The sequence below is a fragment of the Salvia miltiorrhiza genome, chromosome 5 (genome assembly GCF_028751815.1).
Source record: "Salvia miltiorrhiza cultivar Shanhuang (shh) chromosome 5, IMPLAD_Smil_shh, whole genome shotgun sequence".
Lineage (NCBI taxonomy): Eukaryota > Viridiplantae > Streptophyta > Magnoliopsida > Lamiales > Lamiaceae > Salvia > Salvia miltiorrhiza.
In genome coordinates, this window is record NC_080391.1 from 4,534,543 (window position 1) to 4,560,887 (window position 26,345).

At 35.3% G+C, this 26,345-nt stretch overlaps 4 protein-coding genes across 15 annotated transcripts in view; 2 read left to right on the forward strand and 2 right to left on the reverse strand.

Moving 5' to 3' along the window:
- The window catches only part of LOC130985259 (uncharacterized), a 920,555-nt gene that overhangs the window by 634,438 nt on the left and 259,772 nt on the right, over nucleotides 1-26,345 (forward strand). The gene's annotated exons all lie outside the window — the stretch shown is intronic.
- Nucleotides 236-3,703, reverse strand: LOC130985311 (aquaporin NIP1-1-like). Its single transcript, XM_057908226.1, has 5 exons — nucleotides 3,231-3,703; nucleotides 2,863-3,087; nucleotides 1,576-1,773; nucleotides 1,224-1,285; nucleotides 236-550 (listed from the first exon to the last, which is right to left on the reverse strand). Exons 1-5 carry the CDS (start codon nucleotides 3,375-3,377, stop codon nucleotides 331-333), a joined length of 852 nt encoding a protein of 283 aa, XP_057764209.1. The 5' UTR covers nucleotides 3,378-3,703; the 3' UTR covers nucleotides 236-330.
- LOC130985248 (uncharacterized) lies at nucleotides 15,070-20,197 on the forward strand. Of its 8 annotated transcripts, none has more exons than XM_057908110.1 (7): nucleotides 16,560-16,617; nucleotides 16,676-16,826; nucleotides 17,371-17,408; nucleotides 17,511-18,757; nucleotides 18,907-19,104; nucleotides 19,364-19,559; nucleotides 19,718-20,197. In XM_057908110.1, the coding sequence occupies exons 4-7, from the start codon at nucleotides 17,588-17,590 to the stop codon at nucleotides 19,900-19,902; spliced, it is 1,749 nt and encodes a 582-aa protein (XP_057764093.1). In that variant the 5' UTR covers nucleotides 16,560-16,617; nucleotides 16,676-16,826; nucleotides 17,371-17,408; nucleotides 17,511-17,587; the 3' UTR covers nucleotides 19,903-20,197. The 8 variants fall into 8 exon arrangements, with proteins under 8 accessions (XP_057764085.1, XP_057764093.1, XP_057764086.1 ...); XM_057908108.1 differs by adding an exon at nucleotides 16,955-17,046 and having other exon boundaries at nucleotides 16,577-16,826; XM_057908103.1 differs by having other exon boundaries at nucleotides 17,371-18,757.
- Nucleotides 20,832-24,291, reverse strand: LOC130985304 (BES1/BZR1 homolog protein 4-like). 4 transcript variants are annotated; one of them, XM_057908216.1, is made up of 4 exons: nucleotides 23,861-24,224; nucleotides 23,384-23,517; nucleotides 21,345-22,093; nucleotides 20,832-21,245 (listed from the first exon to the last, which is right to left on the reverse strand). In XM_057908216.1, exons 1-4 carry the CDS (start codon nucleotides 23,895-23,897, stop codon nucleotides 21,242-21,244), a joined length of 924 nt encoding a protein of 307 aa, XP_057764199.1. In that variant the 5' UTR covers nucleotides 23,898-24,224; the 3' UTR covers nucleotides 20,832-21,241. The 4 variants fall into 4 exon arrangements, with proteins under 4 accessions (XP_057764199.1, XP_057764198.1, XP_057764196.1 ...); XM_057908215.1 differs by having other exon boundaries at nucleotides 23,384-23,522; XM_057908213.1 differs by lacking the exon at nucleotides 23,384-23,517 and having other exon boundaries at nucleotides 23,861-24,291.

Here is a 26,345-nt window from a genome sequence, read left to right on the forward strand (position 1 = left end):
CTCATGGTTTTCCACACACAATTTAACAGAAAAAAAAAAAAAAAAAACTTACATAATCTTACATAATATTTCTAATATACATATAAATTATAGTGACACGACACAATTCTCCCCGTTGAGCATCAAAATATAGACGTGTGTGATCTCTAGTTCTCTACTATTATTTGTTATATATAAGCTTTTTTTATTTTTTTATTTGAGGGAGTTATATAAGCTTATTATGAAACTGCGTGTGTATACATAATTCAGACCCATACTTATTTCATCATAATCCAACGAGTTCCTTTTTTGCTATATGTATTACAAGAAACAGTGGGCCGGATATTGGGCTTAATTGGAATTGTTCCGGGCTGAACTCTTCAAAAACGACCCACTTTTTGTGATTTCACGAAGAGGCTTATTAGTAAATCTGACCACGTTGTAAACCCAGGCTCCCGCCACCGCACCAGTTGTTGGGCCCACTAAGTAGATCCAAATGCCGTCGAACTTGTTCGACACTATTGCGGGCCCTAAACTCCTTGCTGGATTCATCGACGCTCCCGATATCGGCCTGCAAAGCCCAATCCATATTTTTCAATTAAACTGCCCTAATTTCGTTTTATTGCAAAGTAAGATATTGTACATTCTGTCTCAATTATTACCATATCTGAGGCCATGTGCTCAAATCTCATATCTTGAATATCGACATTAACTAATGTGTCGTGCCATAAATGAGATGTGTATAGAAGTCATATTATTGGAAATTGGAATCGAGAAAAAATACTACTATGAAGAGATTATTACTTCGAATTTTACATTAAAGGTGCGTTTACTTTAGTTGTGAAAATTTTATTGAAAAATGATGAATACAAAAGTAGGAGAAAATATTATATTTTTCTCCTTTTTTATCATGTGTTTACTAGAGATGAAAAAATATTTTTTACATCACTACTTAAAGATAATAATATAATATTATCCAACATTGGAGAGAAAATGAGTGAAAAAAACTGCCCGAGAAATTATTTCACTCTGTCCGGATAAATTTTCTATCATAATAAATAAATAGTATGTAAATATGGTGAAGAAAAAATAGTGAAAAAATATTTTTTTTTTCTCTTATTTTCCATCAAAATAAACGCACCATAGAAAAAAAAAATATCTTAAAGTGGCTATTCAATAATTATATAAATCTAAAGTGTCTATTAGATAATTATATACGGAGTAGTAATGAAGAGTTTACGTACCCAGCAAACATCACATTTAGCAATATAACCGATCCAACAGCCAAGCCAGCAAGTTCTCCAATCTGCACCAGTAAATTTAATCACAACTATGAAATCATTTATGTTCATGTCGCTTTCACCATCGATGAAATTAAGAAAAATAAATGTCACAGCTCTCCGTTTCATTAACGATAATTAAGGGTCCAAATCGTTAGCCTTAAATAACCGTTTATGTCAATATACAGGTGGACCAATCATCTTAGTTTTCCAACCTAACTAAGCCAACCCTACCCTGTCTTTCCCAATTAATTTATTGACCAATAATTAATTAGTTAATCACTAAATTAATTAGGTATAGGGTTAGAATAATTACAGCTCTATTGTCGGTGGCGACGCCGGAAATGACGAACATGAGGTAGAATGTGATAATAAATTCTACAACCAACGACTGTATGTGGGTGCCGGTGGGTAGGGTTCCGGTGAAGTGATCGTGTGGCCCACTGAATAATAATCGTAGGGTTCCGGCAGCCAAGGTTGCTCCAACAACTTGAGCGGCTATATATGCTGGTACCTACAAGAATGTTCATCATATATATATTAAATTTCAATTTACTTGTACGTTTCATATGATATGTGACCTTGTATTTAATTAATTATTTGACCTGTGCACATATATTATTCATGGACGTAAATGAAAATGAAAAAAATCTGGCAAATCAGAGAATATCTACCAGTTTAGCAGAGACGCAATGCGTGATATATACATGTTCATATATGATGTAACAAAAATAAAAGACGTACAAACATAAAATTAAACACCATAATTGTCGAGTCTTGTGGGGATAAGAATTATACTCCATATGGTCGTGATGGTGGACCATAATAATAATTAGTATTAATTATTAAAGAAAGTCGTAATCAGATAAGTACATTTATTGCTAGACTTTAAATTTACAACCTCCTATTAATTCTTGCGCCATAAATTTAGCTGCCTAAACTAGACAACATTAAGGCATTACTTACCTACAGCTAAGCAGTAGTTTTATTTGGTAATATTTGGTTTGACTTCGAGAAAATACAGACAAGAAAATATGGCAACGGGAATAATAATAATAATAATAATAATAATAATAATAATAATAATTATTATTATTATTATTATTATTATTATTATTATTATTATTATTATTATTATTATTTACATGCGATGACATTATTATAGATATATATGGATAAGTATACATTTATATATGTTTATTGATATAGTAAAAGATATTGCGGTGGCAGCAGCAATATAAGATCAACGTGTGTATTATAGTGTGAAAAGAAGAATTCAGTGAGCCCGTCGACAAAAACCAAATTATATATGCTTTCTTGTCTATATATACATATACATACTAGGAGTCAACCGAAAATGTGGTTAATTTGGAATGAAAATATGGGCATACTAGGAAATTTACTTATATATTTGCATTTCCAATGATTTCTCAATCAGCCTAAGCTTATGGGACGGAGGGAGTATTTCATCCATCATCGTAAAATGTATCCACGTCCCACTTTATTACGAGTTAAAAAATTTATCAAAATTAGACTGGATATATTATATGAGGACGAACGAAAATAATAAATTGAATATATTTTATGAGGACGAAGGGAGTACCTGTTTCCAAGAGAACCTCTTGCAGGAGGCGAAAGCAATGGTGACGGCGGGGTTGAAGTGGGCGCCGGAGATGTGGCCGACGGAGTAAACCATGACCATCACCACCAGGCCCCACACTATGGCTATTCCGGGCAGCGTTATCACCTTCTCCTTGTCGGCGTTCACCGCCACCGCGCCGCAACCGGCGAATATCAAGAAGAATGTCCCCAGCGTCTCCGCTATTATCTGCGCCGCAATTTCAAACAAAATAAATACTAAGACATCATCACATGGAAAGATCATTATGGTGGGCCGGAAAATCATGGAATTTAATTAATAACCTATATATATTTTCCAAATTAAATTAAAACTGCAAATTATATATATACCTTTTGTATGAAGGGGACAGTGAGAGAGCAGCAGCCAGTAGAAGTTTGGGCGTCGGAATCTGGGGAGCTCCGATTGAAATCGTCGTCGTCTTTTATGTGCACCGCCACTCCGTGGTTGCCATTTGCACCGGATAATATCTCAGCCATATGTAACTCTTTCAACACCACTGTATACGGCGGCGCCGGCGGTGGTGAGATATATATATATTGCTCCAATTGATTTTGTATGAGGAGATTTGAGTTAGCGAGATTCTATGAGAAGCTAGAAGCTCTATTTATGCAAGCACATGAGGTGGGGTGGGAATTTTGTTGAGGGAGGCTGGGTCAATGGATATGACTATAATGAGATGGTCTCTTAATTTCTTTTTTTATTTGGGGAATTATTTAAATAGTCGATGTAACTCACTAAACTTGTAAGAATTTATTTGTCTTTGGAGATATCGTTGGAAAGTGTGATGCCTTTATTTGGAGATTTTACTCCTTAATTGCTCTCACCAATTCATAGCATTGATGACTAATTCAACGACCCACCGGAATTACTGCATGGTTCATTGCGACTTAGCGAGTGATACTTTAAATTTGTGCTTTTATTTTTATTTTTTGGTACGTCCTTTAAATATATACATTTTTTATTTAAAAATATTGTCTTATTATTCATACTCTCGATGTGGGACCTTTCTCTATTTTCAATAACTTTCTTCTTTTTTGAGACGGAATTCAAACTCGTGTATTAATATCCGAATGAACAATATCCAGGAGTCAAGACGAAAAATTCGATTTCTAGATCATAACATCATCAGAGGAAAAAGCAAAATGAACTAGCTCGTGGGCCGCCATATTGACCTCACGGCGAACGTGGTAAAAATCTAAAACAAGATGTTGCGCGCCTAGCATGCTAAAACATTTCCCAAAATTCGTCACTGAGGAAATCAGAACTTTATAAGTATCATGTAGCGCTTGTGTCGCTATAGGAGCGAATCGGTATACATTACAATAGGGTCAATCTAATTCGCCAAACAAAACTCAATATCAAGGATCAAAGCATGTAGCTCACCCTAGTGGCAGAGCTATTAAGGGGCTGGGGGTGGGCCCACCCCCAATTAAAAAAATTATTTTTATTTTTATTAATCATAAATAATAAATATAAATAGAAATTGGAAAAATCTGAAAATACAAAGAGTGAAACCGAATAGCAAATACATTAGGGCACCCCACCTATTGCTTTTTTTCGCTCCACCGCGCCGCAACTCCGTAATTTCATAGCATTTGTACGGCATAATCCTCGACGATTTTCTACAATTACCGATTTGGGAAGTCTTGCTCGGGAAATGGTTAAAAGTGGCAATCATTTGATTTTTCAATTGGTTTATCGAATGATTGAGTTGACATTGATTTTACTCGTAGCCACTGCTTCTATTGAGAGAGCATTTTATGCAATTAAGATTGTCAAGAGTGATTTGTGAAATCATATGAATAATGAGTGGATGAATGACAATATGAAAACATTGTTTATCATTGTAGTTGTTTTTAAAAATAAAATTGTAAAAAATGTACGAAATACCTAAAAAAAATCGGGGTCGTTCCCCGCTTGTCTACTGATCGCTGCGATAGCTTTGCCGAGGTGACTTTCATTATCAATACATTCAATAAGTTTTTTAATCACTTTTTAATCAAATCTGTAACAAAAGATATCAAGCATAAATATAAGAACCGGATTAATCAGAGTATCGGCTAAACTCACTGCTGACGTTGCTAATCAAATCATTAACATCATTTAATAAGAAACGATGTCTATCAATGGATGGCCACACGAAAATGGTTATGTCACATGAATAATATTATTCCCTAAGCAGCGGTGTTAGTTGTTTAATTTATCGTAGACAAGTGTGCATTGGCAAAACCCAAGCTAGATTGCATCGATTTGAGTGTGTAGCTTAATTCGTGCTTTTGGAATGTTTAGTATGATCAGTGGAGTATATTTTTACATCAATTTTAATGAGATTATTTCTAGGATATTCGAAAGCGAAAGAAATATAGCCCAACCGGCGGAATCTTTTCTCTTTTTGCAAATTTATTAATGGGTGATACTATTTGGATCAATTTGATTCGAAAAAAATGAAATAAATATTCAATTTTTAATATAAAAAGATATTATAATATATCTTGAATCCATTTTTAATTTATAATTAATTTTATTATAATTATATATATAGGGAACAAAAATAATTAAATATCTATATTTTTTTAAGAATTTTTACTGATTTTATTTATATTTATTAATTGAATAATAATTCACCATTAAATTGCTTTAAAAATTATCATTAACTGGATATTTTTATTTTAGAAAAATAATTAAATATGATTAGTTTAATAAAATAATATTTTTATATAATATTAATTAGAAAAGTGAACCATATCTTTTTGGGACATTTCAAAATATAATAATAGATTAATTTCATGGGACGAGGTAGTATATATTTACAGAGAAAGATTATGTATGTATATATGCCTCACAATAAATTAATGAAACCATTAATTGTAATTCGAAACATTGGTTATGTGTCGGGATTATGGGATGACGACGAACCATTAATTGCATTTGCATCCAAACTGATACTCATCTATACCTACTAACTCAAAAAAATAATGATAAAACAAACTAGCTAGAAAAATAAATAATCGAGATTCCATATATTGTAGAAGAAGCATATGCTTCGTGCTAAGGTACAGCGCCGTATTATAACTAGTTTCCTTTAGAGAAAAGACAAACATGAAGCATACAAAAAGTGGTTTCCATCATCCACCTAAAAACTAGGCACATTGTCCAAATCAGACATTGTTACAAGAGTGTGTGTATGGAGAATTGATAGTGAACAAACTTTAAATTAAATGATACTTAGTTTCTATAAATTGATTGAAAAATAAAAAATTGAAACCGGCAATTAAAATTATGCGATCCAATACAACTGCTGGTTGGTTAACAACTGCTACGTATAACTTCATAACCAATTAATCCACCAAATTTTATCTATTTCGCCGGTTGCAATGCTAGTACTATTTTATGCATGCATACGTATTTTTGGTATGATAGAAATACGAAAATGTGAAGAAAAGAAAATTATTTTTTTTCCCATAAGCGGCGACTTAGGTGAGGAAAATGTGCACAAGAGTTTTATTTTGAGACATTTGGCAACCAAACAATTAAATCCCTGCTTCTGATTGGATTCCAGCTTCCAATAGCAAACCTTAATTTGACCAAGTATAATCTTTGATATACGTAATTGATCTAATACTCCTTTAATTAATTGCAGTTAAGAAATACTAGTATATGCTATAGCTATTGTTGTATGATTACAGATTAGAAATCCTCCTAGTATATTCAGTGCAAGAATTGAGCATATAGACAACACAAAATAGACCAAAAATAACCCCTAATAAATTATGAATTTGTAATTAATAAGGAGTGAAAAATGTGAGGTTTGAGGTGAATTATTAGACCAATAATGGAATCATGATTGAAAAGAAAAATCTAAAACGAATTGTTTTTTGAAAAAATTGAAATTGTCCAAAACTATAATATTTATTTTAATATGAGGAAGTATCTGTTTTGTCTAATCAAATATAATATCATTGTATATTGTATAAGAAATAGCATGCAAACATTGTGTTATTATTGTTTTGGCTAGGTTTCTTATTTAGGGCTCATTTGGTATGGGTGATTTGGTATTGGGTGATTAGAGTGAAAAGTCCGAAATACACAGCTCTTTATATCACACAAAATACACCTTAATATCTTGTTTGATAATAAGTATACGAAATACACAGCTCTTTATAAATTAAAAGTCCGGAATATTATACTGATTTGAGGGATTTTGTATACTACCTACAAAGGTGATATATGTACGTAATACAAATCTTAATTATAACTATTATTAACTTTATATTATCTTAATACATCATACTCCCTCCGTCCCAATAATGAAGTCCCCTTTCTTTTGGGCACGGGTATTTAGGAGAGTTAAAATAGATGTAAAAACAGTAGGGACCACATAATTAGTGCTTTAATTAATATTATTTTATTAACTAATTAAATTGACTATTGACTAATACACAACAATAATCAGTTGTGGCAGCCCATCTTCTCTGCCATTCTCACTCTCTCTTCTCTCAAACCATTCTCCATTGCACCACCACCTATTGCGGCAGTCCAAATCCCCGCCCAACGCCTGAGGCTCAAACAGCAACAATAATCTCCAACAATAATCAGTTGCGGGTGTTTTGTAGAGAAGAACAAGGTGGACGGTGAATGGTGGACGGCGACAGATCTTTTATTTTTACCTCTGACCTCGCGCCGGCGTTGCGGGAATTGAGAGAGGGAGAGGGAGGTCGTTGACTCAAAAATTCGGCAGCCACAGCAAGCCGCAACCCCTACTCGTCTGAAACCCTAAGCCCCAAATTTCTCCCGCTCAATTCCCGGTGACCGCACGCCGAAACGGGTGTCGTTCTCCGAGGCAGTGGTCGGGGAAAGCTTCGACTTTTGGCTTCGAGTTTTTATTGTCTTCATTCCCGCAGAGATATGGTTTTGATTTTTGATTTTACTGGTATTTGGTCGGATTTGAAGGTTTCTGGAATTGGGGAAGGAAAATGGGCGGCGGTCGTAGGGGAAGGAAGGCCGGTGGCGTGAGGGAAGGAAGGCCGGCGGCGAGCCTTGTTTCAGAGAGAAAAGGCGAGGAGAGAGAGAGAGGGGAAAGGAGGGAGGCGGTGAAATTGGGGGTTGGGTGGAGACCCTCGCCGCTGCTGAGGGGCCGGCGAGTCGCCGCCCTTATTCCTGCTGAGAGGCGGTGGAGGCAGCGAGGCGGTGGAAGATGGAGGCGACGAGGCGGTGAAAGAAGAAGAGGAGAGAGGGGGGAGATGAAGATTTGAGAGAGAAGAGAGAAGTGAGGAGAGAGAGAGAGGCAGGTGGGTTGGTTTGTGAGAGGAGAGAGAGACATAATTAAATCTATTAATTGTATGTTAATTAATGCCAAAAAAAGAAAGGGGACTTGAATATTGGGACGGCCCAAAAAGGAATACGGGACTTGAATATTGGGACGGAGGGAGTACTAAATAATCCATTATATTTAATAAATATTTTATGCATTCTACCAAATATGATATATAATAGAAAAGATATCTTAGTCAAACATATCACATCTTATCTCATACCGCGCACCAAACAAGCCTTTTGTATCCCATACATGCTAGGATAGTGTGCTTCCTTTTGTTTGTCTTCTTTCCTTGTGTATTGTTGATGGGTTGTACCACCTCGTACGTGGTTTTATGAATTTTACTTTCTAAAAAAAGAAAAAAAAATGGGTGACCACTTTGATTAAAATTGTTATCATTGCATGCTTGAGACCCAATACTATTTCTATTTTTATGATTTATTTTGGTTGTTTCAATAAATAAATTTAAAGATCGTCTGATGATGGACACAAACATGCGACTTTTGGTCTTAGACATTAATTATGGATGTCAATCGGGTCCAGTCCTATCGAGTTGCAGACTATTCAACTGTGGGCCATTTGGGCTAATTTTTTTTGGGCTATAATTTTTTGACCCTAACAAAACTTTCGAGTTTCGGGCTATTCCATCGGGTCAGTCAGACTAGAAATTTATAAAAAAAAATTAAATTAAATTGATATGTTACTCTTGATAATTCTATATTTGTTACAAATCAATACATTTATATAAATTAGTCTCGTTTCAATATCGACTTACATAACTAATATGTAAGTTATGTAACTATTAGAGAGATAGAATACACACATTTTTCATAATAATTATCATTTTCTAAATTTTACATTTAAATATTTTATGCTATGCATTAAAGTGAAAACACAAAAAAGTGAGTATAACTTTTAAATATTCAATCAAAATATATTTCAAAAACATCTAGAAGAAAGAAATTTGAAAGACTAATTTTTAAAAGTAAAGTAATATGAAGTTGTGAAACCAAATAACGAAACAAGATTCAGTTAAACTCACTCATTTCTGGATCATCCCTATTAGGCTCGTGCTATTTGCGAACCGATCGTATTTAATTATAGAACTATTTGAGTTACAAGTAATTCGAATTAAAACTTTTTCGACCTATCATCGATCTATTTGAATCCACCCACGAATTTCAAGTTAAATTCACGTTCCTAACATTAACCCACTAAGCCAATATATATACATCGCATATGGAGTATTAATTTTCTATTTTAGTATCGTTGATGGTCAGTGTATAAAATGCTGTTTCTAATATATTGCTTAATGTAGTATAATAATATCGAAACGAATATGATAGAGGCAACCATAAATAATAAATAAATTCCATAATAAAGGACTCCAACCAGAATGGGGCCGTTGATTTTATGGTGGCTTGTTATTTCAAAGGGGGAAAAATTGAAGTGCCAAGTCAGTGTTGGTGGTCTAGTATACATGGGAAGCCCGACCACCAATTAAACAACTCGTAATAAATACTTAAACAAACAAGTGTCCCCACCCATCAAAACTATATTACCAAAAAAAGTGGATAATTTTACTATTATCTTTAATTATTACAAGGAAAATCATAAAAATTAGCAAATGATTTTGCATTGTGATTCGTGAACAATGAAAGATACGTGGACTAGATTAGAATATATCAATGATAAAATTTAATTAATTATTGAATTAATTAAATGGAGACTAAAGAAAAATCGGACTTGTTTATCTGGGGTAATAGACGTGTGCTATTCCTAAACACACAGTAAAATTACATAAACACAAAAGAGAAAAATACTTATAGTACTATAGAATTCAATCGGAGATTTTCTAATTTTCGAAGATTGAATTGTGCACTGAAATTTGTTCTTGCATCGGATTTGCAATATGCGTGGATACCATCATACCATAGTACTCCTGTTTCGGATTTGCAATATACGTGGATACCATATATAATAATGGATTTCATGATTGTTTGCTACATAATATAATAAGTAAATTATTCTAACTGTTGTATGTTTGTAATCTCTACACACGAATCAATTTTCAATTGTAAAATTAGATCTTATTCTTAATTATATTTCCGTTGCATATCATTGGTTGATGTTAAGAATTTTCAACAAACAATGGGTAAAATGGCACATTTGAGAAATGCATATGATAGTATTTTTTATTTATTTGGTTGAGAAATAATTAAACATAACATTCAAACTAGAATATAGTAATATATTAAGAACTCACTAAAAATTCATAATGTATTTGCATATATACACTATGCATCAATATCTATTGGTGATCGATCGGATGTATCTGACCACCCTCCTCGTCTTTTCAATTAATTATCATCCATTAAACTGTCAATACGAATACACAAATACTCATGTGCAATCGGTTGCACCATGCAATTGGTTTCTAGAATGACACTATTTCATTTGGGAAATGACATTTTGAACATTTTCGAATGACATTACTTCAACATACAAGTGCCATTTATATGTTGAAGTAGTGTCATTCAGAAACCAATTGCACGGTGCAACCGGTTGCACGGGAGAGTGCCTCGTACAGATAAGCTAATGCGAATATTAACTTTCCTAAAAGTAATTTTAAGCAATTAACCAACTATCTTAATTTTATGTATTATTTATACATTAATGGAGTATATAAAAACACTTCCATTCCACATACGTATACGTTTACTTAAACATACTAAAACTTGCAGTTGGATAATTTTAGCTTGTCAAATCCAGATAAAAGGAAACAAATGTCCAACCTTTATTTATTTGATGCTAAATTTCCAACCTTTATTAAAGCAATTGACAAACAACATTGAAAAATAGAATGTGAACCCCAAATTCTAGTTCATATAAATACAGAATGAAGTCATGTAGCGTGGAATAGGTATATATAGGTATCACGCTTACCGTACAAGTTACGTTATTTTTTCAAGCAATTTTAGCTGTGGAGCATTTTTGTCCTTCATGTCAACGATTATTTTTGCATCCCGCAAAGCTTGAACAATATTTTTTCTAGGGTTATTCCGCGAAGCTTGAGCACCTTTCTTATATAGCAAAAGTTTTTTCCTTTATTCACCCTTTGTCACTTTTTCACCTATCACACTTAATACAAATACTACTAACTCCTCAAAATTTGTGTCGAAAATAAATTGTTCAAGTTTCGTGGGACGGAGAGAGTAGATCAAATTGATAAACTTGAATCCATATGCTCCAAATTTTATCACCAATAATAGGGATTTTGTATCTACCAATTATTGTATCTAACATGAAGAAATTATTACTCTATTTCGAAATGGAGTCTCATCTCTCATTCTTAACTTGCCACTGAAAATCAGTAGTAAAATCCTAGTGTGTTTTTTTTTTCAAATACGCGTATTAAAAACTAATTCAAAAGTTGAAACAAGAAAAAAAAAATACAATTTTGGAATAGAGGGTGTGATTTATTTACTATAAAGGGTCATCAATTACTTCGGGTGATACATAATAATAACTCACGTTAATTTACAATTTTAATTTCAGAAATTTATCAGTTTTGAATTTGTCTTATAATCTAATCCTTCAAATACTCAACCACGGGGGCGTTCGGTTGGCGAGATTGAGTTAGCCCAAAATTAATTTTATTATAAGGGTAAGCCAAGACTAGTCCTATGTGACATTGTTTTGAAATTGAATCACATGCCGTATTCATCCAACCGAACAAGATATCATAAAATTAATCTAATGCCTCTTATCCAAGAGTTTGTGGGGCATTCCAAACCCAAATGCATGAAGCTGCATGTGCATAAATTGCAATCATATCTAAATACTGTATGCGAAATGTGAATTAAGGATCATGCAAACCACGTTCAATTCAAATGTACCTGACTTTTTTTCAAAGAATTTTCTTTGATTTAAAAAGGCAGACAAATCCAAATGTGAGAAGAAAAAGAAGAGTTCACGAGAGGCCATTGCCGGCCACTCGAAGCATTAAAGCAGCCATTTGAAACTCCATGAATCATGGGATCCTAACTGCTTTTTTTTTTTTTTTTTGCAGTCTTTATCTTAAAAAAATACTACTACTAAGAAACCGTTGATGAAGTCAATTCTTACACATGAAAATATTGCAAGAATCCCGTGTGAAAACGTAGGATTACGAGAATATTTACAGTAACTTTCCAAATCATAGACCAATTTAATTAATGCAACTGTATTCAACTGTTTGAAAATTCGATCCACCCAAATAAGTTGGGTTATTGCATGCGGGTTGAATTTAGGCTCCACGCGCGCTTAGTAGAGAGGAAGTGCCAAATTGTGGGTTGGGCTAAATTTTTATGATCACAATTCTCGCACTTTTTTGACGAATTACCAATTTCTCGATGGTTAAGTGCGCTTAGTCATTATTATGCATTATTATGGGATTTAATAATCATTAAGCTATAATACTTATATACTACTATTTTCTTTTGTCCGTCTATTATGTGGTTCACAATAAAATTAACTTTTAATTTATAAAATAAGAATCATTTAACTTTCAACTCGTATATCATGAAGATTTACGATTACGTGTGTGCTCAAATTCAACGAGTTATAAATTTACCATTTTTCACAACGAATTCATCATGCTCAGCATGTTAAATCAACGTACTCTCTTAAACTTATGATCGAGGGTTCAAGCCCCACGGAAGACTAAATACATTCATATAAATTCATTATTTTTTACTCTTTTCGTCCCACTTATTTTGGCACATTTGTTTTTGACACGGAGATTGAGAATAAAGGATTTAGAGTGTAAAGTGGATAGAATTCGCTTATTTTATGTGTGCAGAGAAGATAGAGACCACATACTATTTTTGAAAAGTGTCATTGTAAATGAGACAAACTAAAAAGAAAAATGTGTCAAGATAAGTGGGACGAAGGGAATGCAATAAATTCATTGTAATATCATATTATGTATTTTAAATATTGAGAGAGGTTTGTAAAATATATATATAGGGTGTGTTGTAGTTCTAATGAGAACTATAATCTTCGTAAGAACGTCAGAACAATTAAAATCAGTGTATTTGTTGTAAAAATTAATGCAACTGTTGTTAAATTTACAGCATTGGAAAAAAAAAATTGCTATCTTCAGAATTCGAATCCAGGTGCTGCATTCATCCAATAAGATGATGCTTTAGTAATAGGATAAAAATAGTTATATATATATATATATATGGTTTAAGTGGTTTTAGAACTTTTCCACAAACGATCATGCACTTGCCACTTTAAGTGGTTTTAGAACTTTTGCACCTTTTTGCCCCTAATTAGTGTTTCTTGGAAATTGGAATTACCTTACATCAATCAACAATTATAAGGGATTGAAACAAAATATAGTAAAAAGTCATATGTTATCCCATGGAACTATAACCCAAGTCATAAATTGTTAGGATTGAGATTTGTGACTCGACTATATATGTCTATGTAGCATAGGATCGGACTACCCCCGATATTCATATTGCCACAATTTAATTAATAATTAATCCGACAAGGATCCATGGATCAAATATCTGGAATCATTTAATTTGGAATCGAATCATTCATAAATTTCACATGTTTCGTGTGAGTTTGTACGTACTTTGTAGTTGCAAGAGTATAGTAAATATAGCAGTCGTCGTTCAACACAATCGTATGTAATAGTAGCGCAAACATATCATGCATGGATGATGACTGAGATCATTTGTCTCGAGCATTATTCATTCTACCATTAAACCAACACGCATGTTATATTATTGTATTTTTAAATCATACTTATGTCATTGATGAGACATGCATTACCATTTTATCTTTTTGTGTTGACTAACAATATTTTGGAGGCGTTTAAACTCAGTTTATAGATCATTTATTATCTCATATTTTAGAGTGTGAAAAGAATTCAATATCTATTTGTTAATGCAATGAACCCCTAATTCAAAAGAAAGAAAAGTGTGTATGCACACCACGCCAATGAGTTTGTCAACCACTACATAAATGGTACTCCATAAGAAATTATTTTGGAATGATTAATATCAGCATCAACAAGTGATGAATTGCGTCTATTGAGGATTCGTAAATTATGATGTGACCAATTCGCGGGCCCTCATCCCAAAAGATTATAATAATGGGAAAATCTATGGTAATTCCCTTGGTTCCCTCTAAATACAATACATATTTTGAGTTGTTTTTTTTTTTTAATTAAAATTAAAGAATGATCTTAGCTAAAAGTTAAAACTACCACTACTATTTATAAGAATATTTTGGTCTAGTTCCGTTATATAAAATCCTACCAGAAAACGATAAACAAATCTTAGGTTTTTCATAATATTCAGAATAAACTTTACTTTCTAATACTTTTTTTGTTTATCAAAGGAAAGGAGGGTTATATGAAAAGTTTCCTTTTCTAATGGGCCCGTGTAAGAAAAATTGCCGAACAGCCCCGGGAGCAACTGGAGCAAGTTAGTGGGCTTCATCATAGGCCAGCCCACACATTTTTATTTACTTTCAAGACAAAATGATTTATTAATTGTGGGCAATATCTATGGAAAATACTCTCACCCACCAAAAATAATTTAAACTTGCAAGGTTGTATATCCCTTTTCTCTGCTTGCTTATGTAGCAACCAACAGCAATGAGATCAATGGCATCAGGTGAGAACAACTATCACACTTGCAGAGTGAAAACCAAGCCATACATCAATAAGTAATAGAGATAACAAAGACTGGGTTAGTCTCCTTATTTACTCAAACTCAGTATTCACAGCATAAGACTCTTCTAACCATACCAGATAATCCATATATACCATTCATGAGTGACACTGATCCATATAAATAAAATCGAGGGCGCTTATCTCATGCAGGTCGTGCTCAGGAGTTGTAAATTACCTCAGACCACTGAATTGCCGCGTAATCAAACACAACAGAACAACATTTAGAACAATAGCAACAACCTGAAGGAAAGTTCACAGCATGTGATGTTGCACTGCTTGCTAGTATTCAATGATGAGGTGCTAATTTCTCATAGAGATTACTATAATTGTATTCATTAGTAACACAAAAGCCTGCCCACATACAAATGCCCCACCAGCAACTGTTGAAGTTGCAGAGACAATATATACAGATATCCCAAGATTGAGGGCACCATAGAAAATTAAAAACCCCAATAAGAAGCAAAGAAGAGGGGAAGGAGGCTGCACTTTACAACAAGAGGCTCCTATGTTTCAAACATGTTCAGCATTCAACATAATTACATACTTTAATAATAAAGGATGGCCATTGATCTTGCAAATCAATCAGCTTATGAGGATTGAGGACTTGGGCAGAGATTTCATCAACCCTAAACCAGACATAACACGTCAAATCTTTATATCATCCATATCAATTTTACTGATTTCAAAGTCAGAATTTAATGAGATTCTCTTCAAGTTTGAGTCTTTGCACTTCAAAAATGCCCAAACATAAGTTTTATGAACCAAAAAAATTCATCCACATTCCACAACAAGCATCACAGAACATCATTTACAATCAGTAGAAAAAATCTAGGCCAATGCTAACTCTGAAGTCTCAATCTCGAACCACACAAAGAGGCAAGAACATTAAACCACAGGATGTCAAGAAACCATCAATGAATCCTAAAATTGAGCACATTGGCAATATTTCTTCACATATTACACACAGTACATTCAGATTACAGCTCACTACAGCAGCATCGAGAAAAATTGGAATAAGAAAGAAAGAAAGAGGAAGCGATGAAATCAGAATTCACAAGAGAAGACCTGGGAAGGCAATCGCCAAGCTTCAGATTTAGAAAAGCACATGTCATCCAGAGCATCGCTCCGGCACCACCTGCACTTGGTGTTCTGGCTGCATTCGGATCTGGATTCCATTTCACCGCAGTCACGCTTCGGGTCGACCCGATTAGGGTTTCTACTTTTGGCGTCGGAGGCGGTTAATTTCGGCCCGCGGATTTGATTCCGAGCAGCATCATTGGGAATCGCAGCAGCTTGTGACGAATTGGAGGTGAGGTTTAGTGAGGAGATCAGCAATAAAAATGTGGTTATTAATTTAAAGGCTTCCATTAATTTAGGATTGAAACGCAGAGATACTAAAAATAGGATCAGTTGGTTGTAAGCTCGGAATCCTGAGAAGTACAGTGAAGATTGTAGAGAGAGAAAGTTGAAATTTCTGTTGTTTCCTGCCAGGGGTCAGTTTGTAATTTACGTAAAATCAGGGGGAAGAAAGAAAATTCCCTCCGAGGGTAGTTTGTAATTTACAAAGAATTTACGTATGAGAAATTATTAAACCAAGTTTACAGGAATTATTTAATAAACCAAACACGGCATCAACTTTCGACGTCATCATAAATTATTCTCAGAGGTTTGCATATTCTTCCCTATTCGTTTCGCATCAAAATTTAATTACTTGTTTTCTGCAGATATGTATTGACTACCAAAAGATCGAAAATTTTAGTTTCGATTAGTATGCTGGAGCTGTGAAATTCTTATCGATCGAGTTTCGAAGCTTTTCTGAACGTGAAATTGGGCGTTTGAAAGCTAGGGGTCTGATTCCTTTCTTCAGATTATGCTGTAAGAATTTGTTGATTGAATGTTTAATGTCTCAAATCATTTTTGTACTTAATTTGATTTTAGTTGATGTTCTGGGCTCATTTCTAGTACTTTTAGTTCATTAAGCTGTATTATTGTGTTTGGGGTAGGCGAGGGGGATGAAGGAGAAACTTGTTTAAAAGTTGTCTTAAGGCTAACAGAAACGAGATCGAGGCAAAATCATGTTATTGTGTATACAGTGGTAATTAACATTCCTCCTTAGTAGTTTTCCGTTGCCCTATTTGTGGTGTATCTGTTTTCCTCTTTTTCTTGTCTGAATGTTTGCGTTAAGGAAACTAGGAACCTGCTGGATGAAAGTTCCCAATTGTCTTCTTCTTACTACATTCTATGTTTCAGAATTTTGTTTCATAGTGCATAAGTGTTTCTTTATGAAAAGTTACTCTATTAGCAGAGTGATCAGTGATGACTAAAAGCAAAACCAAATCTTTTAGAGACACAATTTGACTTGCTTTGTGTATCATCCTGTATTTTCTGCTCTCTGGCTGATGCCATTTTCTGATATTAGGATTGCTGACATTGCTGTATCATCCGAGTAAAAGAGTGGTACTTTCTAAACAATCTAGTGTCAGTTTACAAGCTAAAGAATGGATTCCCATGGAACAAGTGATCTTGAATTAAATAACCTCCATGAGGAGAATATTACAGGTAACAGAAGCTCCATTATCCCATCTGAAGAAAGTGTATCTGACTTTTCTTCTAAGCAAGAAAACCAGGAAAGTAATATGAAAGTGAGTCCTATGAGCCAACACGATGAGTTGGCTGAAAATCTAACGAAGGCCCGTGATAAGGAGAGGAGCTCTATGAGCCAAATTATATCCAATACTGGGCAACTTGACAGCAAGTATTCACCTGATGAAGTAGGACAGTCAATTTATGATCATAGTAATTTCCAATATCATGACATCCCCAGTCCTGCTGTATCTGGTGATAGGTTACCTCAGTGTGCAGGGGAGTCTAATATTGGGAATGGAGATCCAGGTCATCAAATATCTAGGACTGAGGGATGTGACTCTTCATTAGTTGTTGACAATGATGAAGAGAGTACTATTTTGGATCCACATATAAGCACTATGAATATTAGTGGGGCACTGTCTCCCCAAAATATAGTGGCTGATAAGAAGGGAGATTCAGTTGCCAGGAATTGTGAAGAAAGGAAGTACTTCTATTATGAAACACCGCTTTGTGAAGACACGGGAGCTTGGATACCTGTATCTGTCCCTCCGATGACTGAAAATGATCGTGAAGAGTGGACCCGAGGATGCTGCTCAAATGGCGGTTATATTCCAGAAGAAGATATGGGCTGGAATCAATACATTGGTGAAGATAAAGAATTGACCATGTGGGATGTGGTGGTGGAGATGTTACTTGTAGCACGTGGAAAGTTGAATTCTCTTGCTTCTGGGGATATTGTTCGAATTTCGTTGATGTCCACCCAGTTAGTTGAGCAAGCATGGAAAGAAATGGCTCAAACCCTGACAGAGGCCAATTTCAGCAACACCCAAGAAATTCTTGAATCAGAGCCACCCAAATGGCTGCCTGATAGCTCTGCTTCTTCCTGTATGCTTTGTAGTGTGCGTTTCCATCCTATTATGTGCACAAGGCATCATTGCCGATTTTGTGGAGGTATCTTTTGCAATGAGTGCACCAAGGGAAGGAGCTTATTGCCTGAAAAATTTCGTACCGGAGATCCACAAAGAGTTTGTGATGTATGCTGTGTGCGCCTCGAGTCTGTGCAACCTTATTTAATGAATCAAGTGAGTCGTGCTGCACAGTTCCCAACTCATGATTTGACAGATTTGAGCACTTTAAGATCCTGGGTGAATTTTCCATGGGGACAGTCAATGGAGTACGAGATTTACAAGGCAGCAAACACAATCTGCAGCTATGCTAGGGTATGAAGCTTGACCCCGACACTAGTTATTATTTCCTTTCTTTTTCATACAATGAGTGCGCTCTTGAGAAGTCCATACATTACATACAGTTAAGCTATTTTTTTTTTTACTTTGCCATTTGAAACTTATTTTCATGTGCTGTGTCTCAGTTTGGTTTGAGACAAGAGAAGAGAATTCCAGAAGCCGTTTTGCGAGATGCAAAGGGGCTTGCAATACTTACAGTTGTGAAAGTTGGAGCTGTGGTTACCTATAATGTCGGAACTGGATTGGTGGTTGCTCTTAGGGAAGACGGATCATGGTCTCCACCCTCTGCCATTTCTTCCTTTGGTGTAGGCTGGGGAGCACAGGTAAAGTGGATTAGTGCTTGCAAACTTGTGGTTTGAAGTAATCAGAACATCAATAATGATTACTTCTACTCTTCTTTTTCACTATAAATATTCATGAGGTTCTGCATTTGCATAGTTGTGTATTTATTTGATTATTGATCAGTGATTGAAACTGCTTTCAACAAGACTGGGGCTTACAGAAGTTAGCGGATATCTCTTTGTATACGTGGTATCTTCATGAAATGTGCTTGATATTAATAACTTCTATATTACTCTGCAGGCAGGAGGAGAGTTAACTGACTTCATAATCGTGTTGAGAACATATGATGCAGTGAAAACCTTCTGCGGTGATGCACATGTCTCGATTGGAGCTGGTGCGAGTGCTGCTGTAGGAATCATAGGACGTACTGCAGAAGCCGGTTTGAGAGCTGGTGATGGTGGATATGCTGCTTGTTATACATACAGCTGCAGTAAAGGTCATCTTTCCATCTCTACCCTCTTATGACTTGTGTATTACATTTGTTAATCTAGGATAATGAGAGGGCCAAAAACCTTACTTAAAGATTGTATTTTTACTCTGGAAATTATTATTTTGAACTTGTCGAAGTTGAAGTGGTTGGCTTTTGTATTGCAGGTGCATTCATTGGGTGCTCTCTTGAGGGAAGTGTGGTCACAACTCGCGCACGAGAAAATTCCAGATTTTATGGTAGCCAATCACTCGGTGCAGCGAAAATTCTTCTTGGTTCATTACCTCAGCCACCTGCGGCGGCCATTCTTTACCGTGCACTGGAAGACTTGTATGGGCAGATGGAGAGATGATTGTATATATTATGGTGAAAAATGGACAGTCTCAAGAGGAGTTTGCAGTCCCCTATCATTGCACAGATCACTTTGTAAAGATTTATGTGGGACAACTTGATCTGGACTAAAGTTGTTACCACTAATTCATAGCTGTATGTAAAAATAGTTGGTGTGGAGAGCTGGTCGAAAATGGTTGGGGCGTATGGATAGAAGGATGATGCACATACGAAGAAATGATACGCCAAACTGTAAATTACTATTTTAATCACAGTTTCGATGAATGCTGTTAATAGAAAATATATTTGATGTTTAACTGCTGTTATATTTAATACTCCCTTGGTCTATAAAAATAGTTAATTTTTGTTATTTTGAGACGATTACAAAAATGATTCCTTTTTATTTTTGGATCATATCCCATAATTTATTATCCTCAATAAATCTATTTATTTACTCCTTTCACGGTATGGTGATTCATTTTTATCCATTCACAATATAATTAATTGTCATTATTAATACTAACTTTTAAGTGGAATATTTTCTTCATTCATAATACATTTAATTATTTTTATTAAAATTTATATTATCCACTTTTAAAATTATTTTTGTGAACGAATGGAGTATTTAATTATCTGACAATGTATACAAAAATCATGCACTCGTGCATTTGCCTAGAAATCAAGCTGAAGTGAGAAATGAACCTGTAAAAAGCAATACTCTGGAGGATTTAGCATCTTTTAACAGGTCGAAAATATTGTTGAAAGTTATTTTTATAAATTTCATCTCCCCTTATCTAATGACTTGTGGATTAACAGAGGGTTAAAGAAAACATACTACTAAACATGGATGTATTTGGTAGGAGCAAGAAATATATTAAAATTATATATATATATATGTAGAGAGAGAGAGAGAGAGAGAGAGAGAGAGATCAGACATTGCTGAGACAGATCTGCAAAAGCGATTGTGATCTTTTGACGTCCAAAGTACAGACCAATTACAAAAAAAAAATTAAAAAGAAAATCACAGAACACACAGAAGAGGACGATCACTGTTGAGGGAAAAAGAATCGAAAGAATATGCAGGCTAATAATGTGTGAGGATGAGAAACATCTGCTAAAAAATTGCAGAGCCAAACTACATGAGCTATTTATAGTCCAACCTTTTGTATCCTCCAAGGCCACAATAAAATAAGAAAGAAGAAAACTGTAAAAAAAAAAAAAAAGATAAAAAATAAATAATTTCCGATCCTGCTGTGTATTTCGGTTTCCCTGGTTCATCTGGATTACCAGTAAGATCAGCTCTAATTAGTAGTACAATAATGTGCAGCAGCAGAGATTTAGACCTTTCTTCTACCACCACTTCACCTGAGATAAACCGTATCGAATTATTAGTTCAAATCCACTGCTATTTCTTCAGCCATTTATGCTTTCATTCAAGGAGAAAAGAATGGTTTTGCTATTTACCTGGTGGTAGAATTCCCAAGAGTAAGCTCGAGGTCATCAGGAACACACTCATCATGTATTCTCTCACCTTCCCATGGTTTCACTAATCCCATGTGATTGCTACCAAATGCAAACTCTGCTGAAATTGCATCCGACATTGGAATATCAGCTGTTTGGTCGACTCCGGCTCTAATGGCCGGAGAGCAAGTCCCACTTTGCCCCGGGGTCCACATTCGAGACCCTCCATTTGAAAATGGTTCCTTGAAACCAAATGGATTTGCGGAGACGAGGCTGAATGTCGGAGAAGAGGGCCCATCTTGAGGAGTGTGAACCCCAGAAAGCCATCCTGATTCAGGTGGAGTTTGCAGACCGGGACTCTGAGGAGTAGAAGAGGGTAAAAATGGGAAGTTTTGCCCACACCACGCCGAACCAGCTGTCGGGTCATCCCAGTTGCCATTCATTCTAGGAGTGCGTGCAGTCGGTGAACTCAGAGGCGGTGTGACTGGAGCACTAATAGAACCTCCTGGGATGTAAAGATTATGGGGAAGCTTAGAAGCTGGCAAAGAGCCAGATGATAGGTTCTTCAGCCAGGGAATAAGGGAATTGGGATCCGTCGGATTGTTGGCATTAGCACCATAATGGGAAGGACTAGCAAAAGAAGATGATGCAGGACTTGGGTTGAAAGAGGCTCCTGGGCTAGGTTGATATGACGAGCAAGGACTTACTGCAGCTGAACCCATGATATCCATACGTTCCACAGGCTTGCATCCCTGCCAAAAAAGATAGAAGCCGTTCAAGAGGAAGCAGACAACCAAGACTAGACATATAAAATGACTTCATAATTTTGCAATATAGAGATATAATCACAACCAGAAGATCTAATGTAATCTCTTCAGGTCAGACTTCAGAAAGATTAGCTCTACATAATTGTATATTAGGATCAGAAAGAATAAGCAGAATCAGGAGTTAAAGATCTGCCGCGAGGAAGAGGAGTAAGCAATATATCCACTTTATTGCTTCATTAACTCAGAAACTGCGGTATGTACCATCCATTAAGTTAATTTCATTAGAACACAAACGACTGGTATCAACGAATTCTCAGAACATGCCAACGGTTGAGGGTTAAAGAGTACAATTAAGCATAGCGTTGCATAGAAAAAGTTAATGAAATACCATAACTACACGAGCATTACTCATTACAGAAATTACAGAATGCCACCAAACTATTCGAGTACGGTTCCTTCTGCTCCTACTTGGAAAGGGACCTGGGCACTTTCAATGAATGTGCACAACATTGGACACTTGCACAATGGTGGTTGTGACAATAGTTAACTGGCATATCTTAAATAAATGTCATCCCTATGATTCTGATCTTGTAACAAGAACTTTATGTGTGTCTGCGCGCATGCACGTACGCATTTAATTATTTTGGAAGATTGAACCATGGTACATCTCAACATATGCTGACCAAAAGAAATACTATGAAAGAAATGTATATAGGTACAGCCCATAGTTATGCTAGTATTTAGTTGGCGGATATTATTTATACTCATCTGACAACTCAACTATGTGTAAGTGCCAGTCAATATACAAATGATATACTAAGTAACAAACAATCTTAATCAATTACAACTCGACTAACAATTAAAAAATTGTGAGAAGCAAGTATATGAACTAGAATTTTCACGACTTTACGGAATTTGAGAGGGCTTCTATTGATTAAAAAATTAAGATATAGTAAGACAATAATTCATCAGTCCATGTGCATTTATTACAATTATATTTTTGCATACATACGTATAACATGTGGCAATAAATGGTTCAAATACTACTAAACCGTAGTTACTAGTTACCGTAAAACTGTTTTGAAACACCCGATTTTGGATTTCATGGATGATCTCGTAAATCAAATTGAACGGTGTTAGGTAAAATACAATTTGAGCAAAAACAACCAAAAAAAATAAAAACCCCAATTTTCTATAAATGAGAAATTGACTGACAAATATGAAAAAGGATAAGAATCTTTGAAGGTACGTGGGCTTGAAAAAGTAAAATCACACCCTCAAACGATCTAATCGTGCTTCGTACGCCGTGCGGTGCAGTAAAGCATCAAACTCAGACGCCGTGAACTTGTATTGTACACACAGTAAGAGTAAGACCGTCACATGCTCTCGACCTCGACAGCGCACACCGTCTGACCTAATTATCAACCCCCAAAAAAATAAAAAATCACAAAGCAATCTACATATACTAATATTTAATTCAGCAGGTTAGATTCGATTCCATCGCTACTAACGTGCGCCGGATGCGTCCAGAGCACCCTGCAGCTCGCGTTTCTCGATACATCCCCCGCGGACCCGATCCAACACCACTAACTTCTCCCGTACGCATCCAGCGCATTTTAGCTTGCACCAGCACCCGCAGAAAAAAAAAACACACACACACACACATACGCGATCCTAAATCGACAGTGAATAAGATCTATACACCACGGCGGAGCTAGCTAACCTACAACACGAAGTTCCGATCGATCTTACCTGTCTGTAAGTGGTGCCATCTTCTTCGACGACCCATCCAGCCTCATTGCACAGAGCTTTCAACACCTCGTTGTTGTCGCAGTGCTTCGGGAGCTTGTAGTTTCCGTACATCCTGAGTCCAGAGAAGATCTTCGCGGCGATCGCGCGGCGGCGCCGCTCCCTCCGCTTGTTGTTCTCCCGCTCCTTCCATGTCGGCAGCCTGGTGCCCGACGTCATCGGCGCGACGACGTCCAGGTCGGTCAATTGGTCGGCGACGGAGCAGAAGAAGAGGAAAAGCAAACGGCGATCCGAACCGGATTCCTGAACCGGGTTTTGCGACAGGAGTGTATAAATGAGGGGGGTTTTGGTTGAATGTGATTAGAGAGGAGAGGGAAAAGGATAGATAAATACGGGGGAGAGAGAAGAATGGGGCTGGAAAAGGGGTTAATTACAAGAGTGCCACTGAGGTGTATAAATGATATAGTATGCCCTAGAAATGCGGGTCGTGCACGTGTTTAGTCTTTTTGAGGTGGGGACAGGTGTTGGGGAGTGAGGTGGGACAGCTGCTACGAAACATAGAGCATGGCGTTGGGGGATTTTACCAAAACAACAAATCCACTAAATTCATTAAACTTCAATTTTTATATGTATTTACATATAGATTAAATATTAATCACTCCGTCTACATAACTTCTTCTACAAAAAGAGCGATACAAATTTAAAGAAAAAACATTTGAGAATAATGAAAAAATTAATGTATTGTATAAATAATGAATTATAGTCCAAAATAAATAAATAAAAACGATTGTGAATGTTTCAAAAAGAAAAAGTAAAAAGTATTTTCATGGACAGTTTAAAAAGCTAGTATTTAAATTTAGATTGTAATTCATCTGACCCTACTCATATATGATTCAAATGTACATTTGTATTTGATTGTATGAATGTAACTTATCGATGTATTAGTGTTTGAATTTGAAGCATAACTCGTCAAGTCGTTTTACACGATACTAGTATTTTGTTTGTAATTACTATGTTAGATTATTAATTAATTTCTATTGCTATTACACTTTTTTTCATCAAAAGAAATTGTTATTACACTTTTTAGCATATGGAGATCAAGATAAATTATTCAATAAAGTTTCATGGTTGCGGGTGATATACATCATATGAATTTCACAGTTCAATTTTATTATCAGTTATTTATTTTAAGAAAGAAGTAGTAAAGAGCATCCATAGACCACAAGGGCTCTTAGGTGGTCCCCATTAGTTAAGAATTAGTATTTCTTTATAATGCGACTCTTTAATTTTTTTTATTTTTTTATTTTAAATATAATTTTAAATTTAAATTCAATATTACAATAATTAAAATATTATAGTAAAATAAAAACTACATTAAAATAGATTGAGAATTCAAGTCAACTAAAGGAATTTTTTTATGTCAATAAAATTGAAAAAAAAAATAATAAAAAAATCCCACTGTTTCTATTCCTATGGAGAATAAAAATCAAAAAATAAAAAAAATGCCACCGTTCCTATTCACTATAGAGAAAAAAAAAAAAAAAAAAACGCCAACACCAAGAATACATTTCTTCCCCAAAAGCGAGAACCCGCAGGTACAGTTTTTCTCTCCTAATTTTTTGTGTAACTTTTTTTTTATTCACTCGTCGATCTCATGCGTTTCTTCTCTATCTCAGACTTACACTCCTCGCCCCTTCTCCCCTCCCCCCTCCCAACAATAATCTAAGAAAATATCGAAATGCGAAAAAATAACAAGTCTAAGAATATATCAAAATTTGAGGGTGGCTACGAGTTTTAATAAAATTGTTGCGATATGCTAAAAAGTAACAAGTCTAACAGAAAATGAAAAGAACGTGAAAATAGTTGTAACTTTTGAATTTTGTATTGATTTTGCATGTGCGTAAGGTGTAGCATGTCTTTACAATGAGACATTATATGTATTTACACTTTAAACATTGAGATTCCTAGTAGTAATAAGACTTTGTTCATGGTTGAACAGGACTAAAACTCTTCAAACTCATTTATGCCTTCAAACCGATCCTCTATTTTGTCAAACGCGTGACCTCTTTAAGATAATTTCAAATCCCGCAAAATCAGGATTATTGTCAAGTTGGCAGCGCTGATATCGGTTGACACACACTTGGTAAGATGTAGCGTGTCTCTACAAACACGCCAGAACAATGCCTTATCCACACACACTTCTTTCAAAATCTCCACAACCTAAAAAGAAACCCAACGATCAACAAACGACATGGTAAAACGAGATCAGAAACTCACGACACATGTGCGCAGAATGAAAGAGACAAGTAAATATAGAGAGTGGCTGACGACGACGAGGTCGAGGAAGTCTGGCGGCACGACTGTAAAAGGCACAGGTATCACATGGGAGAGTGACAATACTTGAAAATCTCTTATGGGGATGTGAGATTTGTGTAGAGATGTTGTGTTTATATTAGTGCACTAAAATCCTCCAAAATTCATGAAATAT

What these genes read in the sequence shown, in the direction of transcription:
- LOC130985248 (XM_057908102.1), top strand. Translation starts at nt 17,450, where the DNA reads ATGGATTCCCATGGAACAAGTGATCTTGAATTAAATAACCTCCATGAG. An exon ending in CAATCTGCAGCTATGCTAGG is followed by an intron (nt 18,758 to 18,906) that starts GTATGAAGCTTG and finishes GCTGTGTCTCAG; the next exon opens with TTTGGTTTGAGACAAGAGAA. An exon ending in TACATACAGCTGCAGTAAAG is followed by an intron (nt 19,560 to 19,717) that starts GTCATCTTTCCA and finishes TTTGTATTGCAG; the next exon opens with GTGCATTCATTGGGTGCTCT.
- LOC130985304 (XM_057908213.1), bottom strand. Translation starts at nt 24,076, where the DNA reads ATGACGTCGGGCACCAGGCTGCCGACATGGAAGGAGCGGGAGAACAAC. An exon ending in ATGGCACCACTTACAGACAG is followed by an intron (nt 22,094 to 23,860) that starts GTAAGATCGATC and finishes CTTTTTTGGCAG; the next exon opens with GGATGCAAGCCTGTGGAACG.
- LOC130985311 (XM_057908226.1), bottom strand. Translation starts at nt 3,377, where the DNA reads ATGGCTGAGATATTATCCGGTGCAAATGGCAACCACGGAGTGGCGGTG. An exon ending in AGAGGTTCTCTTGGAAACAG is followed by an intron (nt 1,774 to 2,862) that starts GTACTCCCTTCG and finishes ACATTCTTGTAG; the next exon opens with GTACCAGCATATATAGCCGC. An exon ending in CTAAATGTGATGTTTGCTGG is followed by an intron (nt 551 to 1,223) that starts GTACGTAAACTC and finishes TGGGCTTTGCAG; the next exon opens with GCCGATATCGGGAGCGTCGA.